The sequence below is a fragment of the Rattus norvegicus genome, chromosome 7 (genome assembly GCF_036323735.1).
Source record: "Rattus norvegicus strain BN/NHsdMcwi chromosome 7, GRCr8, whole genome shotgun sequence".
NCBI lineage: Eukaryota > Metazoa > Chordata > Mammalia > Rodentia > Muridae > Rattus > Rattus norvegicus.
Genome location: NC_086025.1, coordinates 51905688 through 51920276, shown reverse-complemented (window position 1 = coordinate 51920276; position 14589 = coordinate 51905688). Strand labels below are relative to the sequence as shown.

Below are 14589 nucleotides of genomic sequence, written 5' to 3'. Positions count from 1 at the left end.
AATGATCAGAATTACCACCCTCATCCTTTCTTTTTTCCTAACTGGACTCATAGGTACTTTCTGTCAGTAACCGTGCAGGCCTGATTGATGATGCCTTCAGCCTGGCCAGGTATGTTTTCCTTGAGATCTCCACAATAAAATCCATGCCTGTGAGATTTTTCACATGAATTTAAATTCTATACTATACATTCATACTTATATGTAAATCTCTTTCTGACGATATTTTTGTATTTGAATTATATTCAGTGGCCCAAACTCTAAGTCAATAATAGCCATAGGATATTTCCAAGACAGCAGAAGCTTAATCGATTCCACTGCAAGTTTAGTTAAAAACTCTGGAGATTCTTGTAATCTCTTCATTAATGAATTCTACACAATGGCCATTGCAGCCACATAAAACTTTTGATAGAAAATACCTCCAAGCCTTAGAAATATTATTCCTCACAGATACCAGGGTGCTTTTTACTTCAAAGCTGTATTTGAATATTGTTCATTTGTGAAAAGTTTACACTGAGAGACAGAAGCAAATATTCCACAGCATATCAATCATGTTCCAAAAGGTTTGATTGCATTAATTATTAAGTGACTTTCATAATTAGATTTACAGTGGTCTTTTTTTTCTTTTGCTTGTTCAAGATAAGGGTTCTCTGTGTAGCCTTGGCTGTCCTTGAACTTGATGTGTTTTCTAAGCTGTCCCGAGCTCACAGAGATTCACCTGCCTCTGTTTCCTCAGTGCTGGGATTAAAGGCGTGCTCCCCTGAGATTTTTCTGTACTGTATCATAGTTTGCTAAATTTCTCCTAATCTGTGATTCATTTATTTATTAATTACTTATATTTGTGCACATGTGAACACGAGGCTTAGGTTAGTAATAAGAATCAGTTCATCCATGAGATCTGAAACTGCCTTTATAGTTTATGTGCCCATTCAAATCTCAATTCTTTACATATGCTAAAAATATTCCTTTCCCTGTATCATTTCAATCTACCAAATGATGAGATTGCATGCAGGGCACTTGATAATTATTTTGATTGAAGAGAAACTGAACTGCCAAGCAACTTAAGAGATTGTTGTTGCTGTGTGTGTGTGTGTGTGTGTGTGTGTGTGTGTGTGTGTGTGTGTGTGTGTGTGTGTGTAGGGAGTGGGGTTGTTGAATACCCAACAATAACAGAGTAGAGATCGCGAATTCCAATGTGGGTGAATTGATGCACTTTATGGAGTCCCTTTCTGTCAAATCTTTCTCATCTACTTGAGTTATTGTTCACTTGAACTGTAAATGAACGAGTGGAAATATTTAGTCTCTGGCCTTCAGTACAGGCTTGTCTGTGTTTACATGGACACTAAGGACATGCTGTTGTTTCACAGTATGTGTTTACTGATTCCTGGTTGTTCTTGCAAGACACAGAGGAGAGTGTTCGCTGTCCTATTGGTGGATATCGTTGCTTAATTTAATGTCTGGTGCAGAATTACAGTAATGAACTTACTCATCTGGTAACATGTCACTATTTTTGTGAAATCTACTATTAAACTGTGATGATTTTAGGTATATAGAACTGTAGCCAGTGTTCTAGTGCATTTTTACAAACCCAGAACTCGAGAGGTTGAATCAGAGGATGACAATGAGTTTAGGTTTGCCTGGAATACACGGTGAGTTCCAGGTTCCAGACAAACCTGAGATACAGAGCAACCTTCTCTCTCAAAATAAAAACAAACAACAAAGCAAAAGTCATGCACTGTACATTCTAATGTAAATAATTTTGAACAATAAAGAAAACACATTAAGACTTAATTTCCCCACATCTACGACCTATGATTGCTTTATCGTCCTCAGAGGTAAAATCTGGATTATTTGGTATATATTATACCAGACATTTCCCCTTGCTAAACCTTTATGCTGTTAAATTTTAAAACCACGAAGAAAGATTTATTCCATCCCCTGAGTCATTTATAAAAATAAATTCTGGGAGATTTCCATAATTTCCAAATCCTTACGATGCAGCCTCTGGTGAGTAACCTCGACTAATTTTCTTTGTGCTTAGTTGGAGTTTTATAGAGTTGATTGCTGTAAGTGGAATTTGAGGCTGCAAAAGTACAATATCCTTGAAATAAAAACGGCCAGAAGTATGTCACCAAGTCTTTCTCAGTCAAGTTCCACTGTCAACCATATGTAAAGTCCAATTTCTTCAAACCGTCCATTATAGCAAATGTGTAATTATTTAAAAATTGACAACTTGCTAGTTCAAACATATTTAGACACTAATTTACAGTTTAAAAGGTTGTGTTTTGTTTCTTACACATCTACTGTCTGTATCTTTCTTTCTGTGAATTAATCAGCTAAAGGAAGAAATTGCAAATATATAGTATCAAGCAGAAGTATTTTTGTTTGTGTACTTTGAGTAAGTTTTGAGTATTATTTCTTTCGGTAGCATTTGTTTGCAAATTCATGATATTTCATAATTAAATGACCTTTCATTTATACATAAAGTAAAATATTCTCATTTTCTATATATTATATTTTGTTTTTCCTTTATCTTTCCATTTGCATTTTTCCTTAATCTGTTTGCATGTATTGGATGACAGGGGACTTATTATTTTTCTATAAAACTACTTAATTTTTTACTAATTTTTCCATCCCCATTTACTTAAAAATATTTTCTTTTTCCTGTTTGAAATATCTCTGTCTTCACAAAAATGGTCATGGCAGTGAATCGATTTGATTTCAATTACATCATCACTATTATCTTTTATTTAGTGGCACCACATTGTTTTAGTTAGGTTAGATTTAGAATGGCATATGATAAAAAACTTTTCTTCTTCAAAAGCACACATTTTATATACATTTGGAATCATTTGATGGATTTCAAGAAGTCCAGAAACAGGTTTATGGTTTATAAGCTATTAAGTGGAGTTTTATTATGTGACATAGACTTTGCTCAGGTGGTGTATTCTTTACCTCTCTTTGTTCTGGTCCCTAGGTGAAGCCTTACGCTTCCAGCATCATGGATTTTGGCAACACTGCCTTCTTTCTTTCTTTTTAATTAGAGGCACATACTGCAGAAAATATTAAAATATTTCTCCACTCAAACATCCTAATTTCATTTCTTTTTTAAATAGAACGTCTTGAAAAGTGGGTTTTCGTTGTTGTTGTTGGCTCTTTTCCATCTTCTTGCTTGTTCTCTGTTTAAGGTTTCTTCTGTAACACAGGTGTTGATCATTTCTTCATTTACTGCAGTAAATAGTAGCACGATCTCGAAGAAGTAAAACTGCCCTGAGAACCAACAGGATGTAATGGCTTTTCCTACTTTCATAGATACTTGTTTACATATGCTGTGTGGCCCTTTCTTAATGTAACGGGAAAAAGGACAGGTTTAGAAACTTTTTCTGGAAACACCTAACGTGGCTGGACCTTAGTTACCACCTTCAACTCTGCTTTGGAGATGACAGGAATCCCTCCTCAGGTGTGCAGGGATTTGACAAGCCTGGTCAATGATCCTGAATCCCTCTGAATCCCTCTGCTATCCACTGCTTTGTGAATTCAGATTGCCACGAGTTTGCTTTTGGCATAAACACTTCTCAGAGCTATGCTTAAACTGTTATAGGTAGGTATTTATTAGAAAGATAGATAGATAGATAGATAGATAGATAGATAGATAGATAGATAGATAGATAGATAGATAGATAGAATTACTCTGTGTAACAACTCTGGCTGTCTTAGAACTTACTTTATAGACAAGGCTAATGGTGAACTCACACTGATATCTACTTGCCTCTGCCTCCCAAGAACAGGAAGGAAAAGTATATAAGACCATACCTGGCTAGGGTTATTAATAATGACAGGCTACATGCAATTTATTGTATTTACGGGTCACTGAGACAAGGGTAGATCCCTATCTTTTTCAGCAGACTCTTTTGAGGGAAGTATCCATGTAAGATTTACTGTTAGTAATTATCTATTAAACCACTGGGTTGTGTGTGTAAAAGAATTAAAAATGTATAAATCCTAAAAGTGATAAAATTGTTGATTACAAAACAAGGTTGATTCTTGGCCATATGCTTCTGGTCCTCTTCACTGAAGAAAAGTTTCTGAAATTGCTTCACCAGCATCTCCCAGCCTTCTTCACTGTGGAGATTTCCATATTGTGACTGGTGAGTCCAGCGAATCTTTTCTTTTTCTGAGCTTTGTGGTCATCCCCAAAAGATCACATCTTTCACATCCCCAGGCTGGGAACTCTAATTATCTATTTGTCATCTGCAGCTGGCAATGCACATCTTGAGTCACAGGAGAGAGTCACCTCAAAGTCTGCTTGTTTCAGACCTTTCTTTTTCTTTTCTTCTTTTTCTTTTTTTTTAAATCTTTATTAACTTGAGTATTTCTTATTTACATTTCGATTGTTATTCCCCTTCCCGGTTTCCTGGCTAAGATCTCCCTAACCCCTACCCCTCCCCTTCGCTCTGGCTGTTCCCCTCCCCATCCTCCCCCCATTACCACCCTCTCCCCAACAATCACGTTCACTGTGGGTTCAGTCTTGGCAGGACCCAGGGCTTCCCCTTCCACTGGTGCTCTTACTAGGATATTCATTGCTACCTATGAGGTCAGAGTCCAGGGTCAGTCCATGTATAGTCTTTGGGTACTGGCTTAGTCCCTGGAAGCTGTTTCAGACCTTTCTGCATGCATTTATTTAAAGATCTATATCCAAAGGGTCTCTAATTTTTTTTGCAACCCTTCATCAGAGATAAATGTTGAAAATAGTCTGAAAGCATTTTCAGGACATTTTACTGTAATAAGCTGGGAATCTTCCATTTTCTTTCTATTATAATGCAGTAAAATGACTGTATTTCTGGATTTTTCCAGTAACTCTGTTCTATTTCTCCAGACAATTGCTGGTTAGCTCAAGGTTAGAGAATGGGTTAACATATTCCTTTGAGCTGTCTGCAGAAACTTGTTGAGGGTGGAGCCACAGATGTTGTCCTTGGGATAAGGATTTATGAGAGGTATTGTACCTGGCACTTGTGAGACAGAGCCATCTCCGGAGGAATAAAGGGTGGGTGGCCTAGTGGCTCTTGAGATGGCATCTTTCCTACAGATTTTTATATCACGTTGCATTGAATCAGAAGCAAATTAGTAACCTTCCCACGCCAAATTTGTGTTTCAGCTCTGTAGGAGAGAATGTTTTAATATTAATGTCTAATGCCTGCAAGTGTTGAGTAGAAAGCAGAAGGGAGAAATTTTGACATCAATTCTTGATTTGATTCATTTTCATAGCAAACAGCTTGTTCTCATAATTTTAAAAATAAAACTGGGTAGATGTCTGGTAGATCACATTATTTTTTCATTTAAGCATACTTTTTTTTGATAACCATTAGTCTGGGTTTCCAAACTGTACTGCAATCATATTTGAAAAAGTCTGTGTACCTGTGTTCTTCAGTAGCTCATGAATTAAAAGTAATATTATAATTTTATATCACGTGCTTTCTCTAGTTATTCCCTGTATAGTTGTACTCCCTGGGTTTGTATGACGCAAACTCTCAATCCCACTGATTCCCTAAGTGTTTTAAAAACTAACCTTGGTAGTTCAATTCATGGACTTCAGTTCATAGACTCTTCTGGAAATTTTCAAAAAATTGAAATACATATTTTTTTCTTTTGTGATTTATTCAGGTATATTTGCCCCACATGATCATTTATACCATATTTACTTGAATAGATTTGTAAGATGACTTCTTAAAGGTGAATTTTTAATAGGAAAAAAGATTGATTTTTGTCTTGCTAAGCTTTTGGCAATTGACATTTTTAATTTAATTTTTGGAGTTTTTAAGATTATAATATAATCACGTTAGTTTCTCCTTGCAGTTCCTATCTTCAGACATTCCCATCTATCCCTCTTTTCTCTCTTTCAAATTAATCAACTATTTTTTTTCAGTAATTATTGGTGTGTGTGTGTGTGTGTGTGTGTGTGTGTGTGTGTGTGTGTGTGGTGTTCTTAAACACACAAATGCAACCTGTTCAGTCTGTACAACATTATTTTTATGTGTGTGTTTTCAGAACTGACCACTTGATAGTGGATAAGCGATTGTTGTCCTCTTTGCTACAAAAGGCTATTTCTCCAGTCTTTGGCATTCTTTAACTGGCTGTAGTTTTTGGTGGAGGGTTGAGGCCTCCTGAGCCTCACTTTAAAGCATTCACTTTAGTATGCCTTCTGGGTTCCACCTGATTCAGCTCATGATTAGAGCTTCTGAGTGTACTGGTTGGTTTTGTGTGTCAACTCGACACAAGCTGGAGTTATCACAGAGAAAGGAGCCTCCCTAGGAAATGCCTCCATGAGATCCAGCTGTAAGGCATTTTCTCAATGAGTGATCAAGGGTGGGAGGGCCCCTTGTGGGTGTTGTCATCCTTGGGCTGATAGACTTGGGTTCTATAAGAGAGCAAGCTGAGCAAGCCAGGGGAAGCAAGCCATTAAGAAACATCCCTCCATGGCCTCTGCATCAGCTCCTGCTTCCTGACCTGCTTGAGTTCCAGTCCTGACTTCCTTTGGTGATGAACAGCAATGTGGAAGTGTAAGCTGAATAAACCCTTTCCTCCCCAGCTTGCTTCTTGGTTGTGATGTTTGTGCAGGAGTAGAAACCCTGACTGAGACACTGGGTGTAGCTTCTAACATTCCTAGGTGACACAGTCTCACAGGAAGCTCCCCTTTCCTCTGGTTCTTAGATTCTTTCTGCACTCTATTATGCAATAACCCCTGAGCCTTTGGTGTAGGAGTTGTGTATCTACTGGGACTGTGCTCCACAACTCTGCATTTTGGCTTATTGTGGTTTTCTGTAATGACCTCTATCTCTTGCAAACAAAAAAGTTTCTTTATGAGTGCAGAGAACTACACTTATCTGTGGATGTAGGGACAAATATTGACAATTTATCTAGGGATTGTTTTTTTTAATAAAGTGCTAGTTGTAGGTTCTCCTTTCATGACTTCATGGAAGATCCATGACTTCACTGGTCCTGGGTAGCTGGCTAGGTTTCCAATGCCAGGCATTGTGGAATGGGTCTCATGTCTAATTAGAGAGCTATAGGTTACTGTTAAAGTATCCATCCTACTATTACACTCTTAGTATAATTGTGTCATGCTGGTAGTTCTTGGTCTAGGTATCATAAGTAGGGGGTGCTGCTGGTGGCTTCCTTCCCTTGGAAGCTTGCATAGCGGTTTTGGGACTATGAAATCTCATCTTCAGGGAGGAGATTTTCAGTTCAATTCCAGCTCAGGGTCCCCTGGATGCTATGCCATGCCTGAAGTGCATAGTGTCTTCAGCAATGGGGATTCACCTTCTACTTACCATACTTTTGAAAGGATTTGTCAGGTTCTTCAAGCTCTGAGGATCTCATTAGAAAGTAATTGCACTGGTATTCATGGTTTGATAGGGACATATTTATGGCAAATCTTGGTGTCTCTAGCTATCCACCTAGAGACAGCTTCTCAGTTGAGTTAGCTTCCTTGATGGTGCTATGGAGACCTATGGAGGCATGGCCTCATGTAATCTTCAATTTCACCTTGCCCCATACATCTCATTGCACTGCTTTTATTACTATGAATTGATGTTATATTTTAACATTATGTACATCTTCAAATATTAATCCATTCTTGAAATAAATGACTGTCGCCTTGTTTTGCAGGTTTGCCAGAGATACCAATGGTTTGGTTATTAAAATTGGATTAATGTACCAAGTAATCTATGCTTACTCCACTCCGTTCCATTTGAAAAAAGTAAATCAAGAATATTATATGAAGCGTTTGAATTTAACCTTTTATTTTATATCTTTATTCAAAGGCAAGGCTACAAACTGATCCTTCAGAGTACCAGAACTCCATGAGTAGTCAATATATGTCTGGCAGACAAATAAAAATATAATAGCTAAATTACAAGATAAATACATATGATAATTACAATGTGACAAACAATCCAAGAAGTCAGCTGTTTCCAGCCCTGAAATAATAGTTTAAAAATAGTAGTATATTGCCTCTATGTTCAAATAAATATAGATTTAAAATGGAGTTCACATTTTAGGAACTTTGATCTCCTTGCTGTAGTTCATGGTCCTGCCTATCACCTCCAGTTCTGTGACTAACTTTTCCTGCAAAGATGCAGTACACACACACACACACACACACACACACACACACACACACACACAAACACTTTACTCTGGTAGGGAAGGGCCTAGTGAATCTGGTCAGGTTCAGGGACATCCTAAAACTATTTTGAGTTGTTTCTTGGTGGAATGCTTTAATCTCAGAGGAAACTGGTATAAGACACTTCCTAAGGAAGTATGTGCTTGTGCACAGTGTCTGCTACAACCACCTTCAGCAACCTGAAAATAAGCATCTTGGGCTTCAATATCTTGACTATAGCTCGTGACTGTTTACTTGGTTAGGACTACAGTATTATATCTTTCTATATTGCAAACACACATTTATTAATCTATGCATTCTAGAATCTTTCTGCTGCCTGTCTTTTTCCTTTTGTCATATATTTTGAACACTCACCCATGCCTTTTAATTCAATTTCTCTTCCTAATTAGCAAGAACCTTGGCTATCAAGATACACAAAATTGGAGTTCTCACTCTATGAATTACTGACAGTTTGATTAGCAATTTTTATGAGGATTAAAGTAGACCACATATGTACTGGCCTGCCATAACTAATTAGCAGACCTTAGAAAGACTACTTCTGTTCTATGCCCTGCTATCCTCAGATGTAGACTGCACGCCAGAATAAGATAATGCATGATCTTTATTTGTAGCAATTTGGCTTGCTTTTCACATACTCATTGATTTCATTCTGCATGTGCGTTTTTTTCCTGGGCTGTCCCAAACACTTGAAAGTATCCTGGCACTGACTTAGAGAAAATAGAACAGGTAAAGCATACTTGTTCCTCTTCTGACAGAAACAATGGAAGCTGTGAGCATTCAGCATAAAGTGCAACGTTTAATAGGAATCCACTCAAAAACAGGAAAATCTTGTTTTTCCAAGAAGAAAATGGACCTGTTTAGGTGGACATCATGTACACAAAACTTAAATAGGTTCTTTTTGACATTTTGCCCAGGAACGTAACTTTTTACCACCTTACTACATATTTTAAAATTAAAAATTATTTTTCATACACTATATTTCAATCTTGAATTTTCCCTCCCTCAAGTCAACCTCCCTCTCCACATATCTAACTTTATTGCCATATTGCTATCCCTGTCTCCTCTCTCCTTGTTCTCAAATAATATACATAATATATATGTATATAATATATATAATATATTTAGAAAAGTAGTAACAATAAGGTCTTCTTTAAAAACCTATAACTGTGAGGGCCATTGCTTACTCACAGTAGCAGACAGTAATTGCCTACCATTGAGGGGGCATTGAGTCCCACTTGACCCCTGTTAGTTAACCCACACAACTGATACCTAGCCAGCCGTGCTCATCGCTTTTCTATTCACAATAGCTAGGGAATAGAAACAACCAAATTTCCTAATTTGATGAATGAATAATGAAAATATGCTACATATACACTATGGACATTCAGTATGGATATTCAGCTATAAAAACATGAAAACACAAAACTTGAAGGTAAACAATTGGAAGCTGAAAATGGTGTACCAAGGTAGGTAAAGCAAGCCCAAGAGACAAAAATCGTATGTTCTCTCTTATTTGTGATTCGCACCTCAGAATCTTTATATATTAGTCTATAATATGGAGCAATGGCAGAAACTAGAAAAGTTCAAAAGGACCCATAGACTGATAGAGCTCTAGAGAATTATATAATTGTTATATTTTCTCAATCATTTTCCCTTTATTAACATGTAATGATCTTCTTGTCTTGCAATAATTTTGTTCGGTCTATTTATTCTTATGGCAGAAAATTGTCTTAGTTAAGTTTTTATTGCTGTGAAGACATACCATGACCAAGGCAACTTTTATCCATCATGGTAGGAAACATGGCTGTGTGCAGACAGACACAATGTTGGAAGTTCTCTATCTTGATCAGAAGGCCGCCAGGAGATATTCTCTTCAGGAGGCAGTCAGGAGGAAAGTCTCCTCCGTACTGGACAGAAAATAAGCACTAGAAGGCCTCAAAGCCCACCTCTACAGTGACACACTTCTTCCAACAAACCTCACCTATTCTAACAAGTGCCACTCCCCATGAGCTAAGCATATGCAAATCACCACAAATGCCTACAATAAGTTGTTGCAGCTTCTATATGCTTGGCATATTAACTTACATTTTTTTTTATTCTCAGTCTTTGTTAGAGAAATTTGTTTCCTAGAGACAATAAATCTAGACTTTTAACCAAAATGCTCTGCATCTTTTTTAAAACAATTTTTTTATTTAATCTTTCTTTTACATCCAGATTTTATCCCACTCCCGGTCCACCCTCTGACTGTTCCACATCCCATATCTCCTCCCCAACCCCTGTCTCCATAAGGATGTTCCCACCCTCTACCCCCATCCCATCTGACCTCCTCACTCTCTGGGGCCTCCTGTTTCTTACATCTTCTCTGACTGAACCCAGACCCAGCAGTCCTCTGCTAGATATGTGTTGGGGGCTTTATATCAGCTGGTGTATGCTGCCTGCTTGGTGGTCCAGTGTCTGAGAGATCTCGGGAGTTCTGGTTAATTGAGACTGCTGGTCCTCCTGCAGGGTTGCCCTCCTCCTCAGCTTCTTCCAGCTTCTCCCTAATTCAACCACAAGGCTCAGCAGCTTCTGTTCACTGGTTGGGTGTAAATATCTGCATCTGACTCTTTCAGCTGCTTGTTCGGTGTTTCAGAGGATAGTCATGATAGGTCCTTTTTTGTGAGCACACTAAGTGTTCTGATAAAGTTTGTATCTTTTTAATCATTCATTCAAGCTCTATTTGCAGTGAAGGCTGCTTTTAGAGGGGTTTGCTAATTGCTTTAGGTTGGTTGGTTCTTTTTTCTGCTTGATTGGATTATGGTTGGCTCTTCTCTTTTTTCCCTATTAGCCTTAGAGATTCAGTGGCTTGCTCTGTTGGACTTGATGGATCACTGCTTATCTCTCTTTGCTTTTACATTTGCCATGAAATTTATTCTTTCATGTGCTCTCATGATTAAGACCCTTGCTTCTTACTTTTCTTTCCGTAGCAATCCTGTAGAGAAAACTTGATGGTCATGAATTGCCTTAGTTCGTGCTTATCTTGAAATGCTTTCATTTCTCCAACAAGTTTTCAAATGTTATTAATATGGGATTTTAGTTAGGGTGACCATTTACTGATTTGAATTGTGTTTTATACAACATTCAGATGTTCATAGATGCCTTTTGTCTAATTATCTTCCTTAGGCAGCATGCCAAACTGCCAAAAATAACATCAAACACTGTTTATAGTATTCCTCCAGAACTCATCAGATCAAATTACTATCAATTGGACTTTTTGCATAATGTAGAAATGCATCCATAACAAAGATGATGAAAAAATAAACGTTTCACATAATTTTCAAGAAAATATGAAAAGGTGGTAACTGCAATAGAGGGAAAAAGAAAAGAGAATTAGTCCCACAGTTTTGTGGCAAAAACAAAAGTACAAACCTTTGCTTATGGGCCAAGTCTCAAATCCCTGGGAGGTGTTTTGAAATCCATGATGCTCTTCTTTAATTGCATGCAATTTGAGCTCTTCTGTGTGTCATATTTCAGAAGTTCTCATATATGAAATTGAGTACCAGAGAAGTAGGTGGGTTTGGATGTAAGAAAACATCAGATTAGTAAAACCTAAAATGACTAGGACAAACCATTTAGACACAATTGAAAGCTCTAAGAGCAACTAAGCTGGAATCTAAGAACCTCTGCTGGGCCCTTTGGAATCAGAACATAGATATCAGGGAGATGCTATGACTAGATGATGGACAGGTGACACATACATGAGTCCTAAGGTAAGAGTGCGGGGTTCATAGAGCTATCATATGCATTGAATGTTAAGATGAAATAACTATATTTGGCCTCAAAATATTATTTTGTCATTTTTAAAAGCCAGGAGTTCATAACTTGATATTTTATTGAAATAAATCCATTTTTCTTACTACAAGGTAGATACTGAGAGCAAAGAATTATACCCTTGAATTATATCAATCATGTGCAACAATATAAAATACAAGCGCTATCAGCATTCTCAAATATTCACTTCCTTCAAGAGTAAGTCATGTTGAAAGAGAAGTAGAGAGAAATATATATACTTTCTCCTCTTTTTGCTTGATTTCTTATCACTTCAACAAAGCAAAGAAGCAAGTGAGACAATCTCTCAGTATTTATTTACTTGGTTTGTGATTGCTATCATCCTGTGACATCCATTTTTCCCTGTAGGTAAGTTAATCTATTTTTAAAGTAAGTACATGATAGTAAAACAAATGGTCCTGTTCTTATCCTGTACAGGTAAGTGGTTTGAGCGCATCATTACCTAATGGGAGCCAGAGAATCAGTGACAGGAATGAAGAGTACTTCATGGTGTCTTTAATGGTTTGAGGGGTTTTCTTTTAATGTTGGTGCTCGTTAGTAACAATAATTTGGAAATGGCAAATTCTGTCATGCAAATCAGTAAGCAACACCTTTCTGATATACGAGAGCTTTTTAACCTATTGAAACACAGACATTCAAATATAAAGATATAAAGAACAGAAATAGTAATTCCAAATGACCTATTAAAAATGGCATCCACTCTTTTTATTTTCTTCCTCAAATCCTTCACATATTCTCCTCCTGTCCATGCTCACATTCATAGCTTTTCATTCTTGTAATTGTTACTTAGTAAGATCACTTGTTGGGAGCTAGAAAGATGACTTAATGGTCAAGGCTCCTGTCCTTGCAGATGACTTGGGCTTGATTCTCAGAACATAACTATTCATAACTCCAGCTCCAGGCATCTGATGTCTGCTTCTGACCTAAATAGGTATGAGGTGTGCAAATGGCGCACATGCAGGCAAAACAATCATAATATATAACAGAAAATTAAAAATGTAAATATAAACTCTATACAATAATATCAATAAATTTCTACACATATGTATATATATTATATAATAGATATATGCATAAATGTCTCCACAGATGAAATATACTTCCTTTCTCCTAAATGGTTTTTTCACTACCAATTTAAAAGTTCTTCCTTCCTTCTAACCTTAGGCAACAATTAAATTCAGTTCCTGTTTTATTTTTCTTTTTTGCCTTTTTCGCCAAGATTTTTATGAAAAACTTCATGGTGCTTATAATAAATAGATTTGTTTGACTTCTATTTGGGGAATTTATCCAAACTGCTATCTTTTGAATAGGTCATTCATTTGATGGATTACTTTTCTTACCTCTTTAATATATTATGGTGCATTATATTTTTACTATTTGGTGCACATTGTGTTACTTCTGATTTATAATATAACAAATAATGATACTATGAAGATTTGTACAAGTATTTGATAAGGATATATGTTTTCTTTTAGTAACTACCTAGAAGATTGCCTGTATTATACGGTAAATGTGACCATAGTGTTTTATAAATGGTTGAACCGTTCTACATTCGAAAGATCAAGCTCAACCATCCTGGCTGTTTTCTGTCCTTGGCAACACTTGGTAGTGTCCATTTTTCAATAGTTATGACTTCATTGTATATCAAATACATCTTACTATTATCAGATTACCATTCTTTGATGATCAATGATGGTAAGCCTTTCTTAGTATACATAATCTGATATTAATCTTCTTTTGTAGAGAAAGATTTGATTTACTTTAATCTTTGTCAACATTTATAATTTATATTGTACTTCTTAAGCGTAAAATTCCTTTAAATTCCCTGAGACATGCCCTTTTATGATACTTATTTTTGACAACTTTCCTCCTCATTCGAAAGCTTATTGTTTTTATTTTCTTCTCTTTCAATATTGAACTCGTATAATGTTGATGACAGCATACTTACATTTTTTCCCTTTGTTCTTCTGGTTCTGTCCATCTGAAGTTATCTGTACCAAACCCAGAATTTAGAGTTTCTCTTCTCTTTTCCCTCCACAAGCTCGATCATATTGATGTTCCTGTGTGAGACAATGATACTTATTTCGTTCATTTTGTATTTTCCATAGGGCAAAAGTAAGGGCTATTTCTTTTCATGTAGATTTTCTTCATGTAATTTCGAGAAAGAAAACTTTCTTTTCCCATTGACTTTCCACAGCAACTTTGTAAAAATCAATGGATCATATAAATTGTGAATCTATTTTTGACTCTATAAACTGCTGTGTTGAGTGCATCTATCATTATGCCAATAGCATGGTATCTTAAAGTCTTTAAGGATTTTGGTTGAGATTGCTTTGAGACTGTAAATCAATTTGGAAAAATATTGTCATTTTAATAACATCCATGCCCGTGGCACATCTTGTTGCTTGGTTAAGTATTTTAACTTATGTTTCCTTTTCCTATTCTTAGACCTTTCATGTAAGGTCTTGTTAGTCTCTTCCACCTTTGTATTTTTAATGAGATAAACTATGTATGTGATGTCATTTAACTTACTTTGATGAGAATGGAAACCAAGACTTTGCCCATGCTAGGGGAGTGTACTG

General features: G+C 36.5%; 1 protein-coding gene across 2 annotated transcripts in view; it reads left to right on the top strand.

Moving 5' to 3' along the window:
* Nucleotides 1-14589, top strand: part of Trhde (thyrotropin-releasing hormone degrading enzyme) — a 407371-nt gene that overhangs the window by 316567 nt on the left and 76215 nt on the right. For both annotated transcript variants that reach the window (XM_039079684.2, NM_001108991.2), the window contains one exon: nt 54-109. In XM_039079684.2, the coding sequence (XP_038935612.1) occupies nt 54-109 (56 nt within the window). The remainder of the gene's footprint in view (nt 1-53; nt 110-14589) is intronic.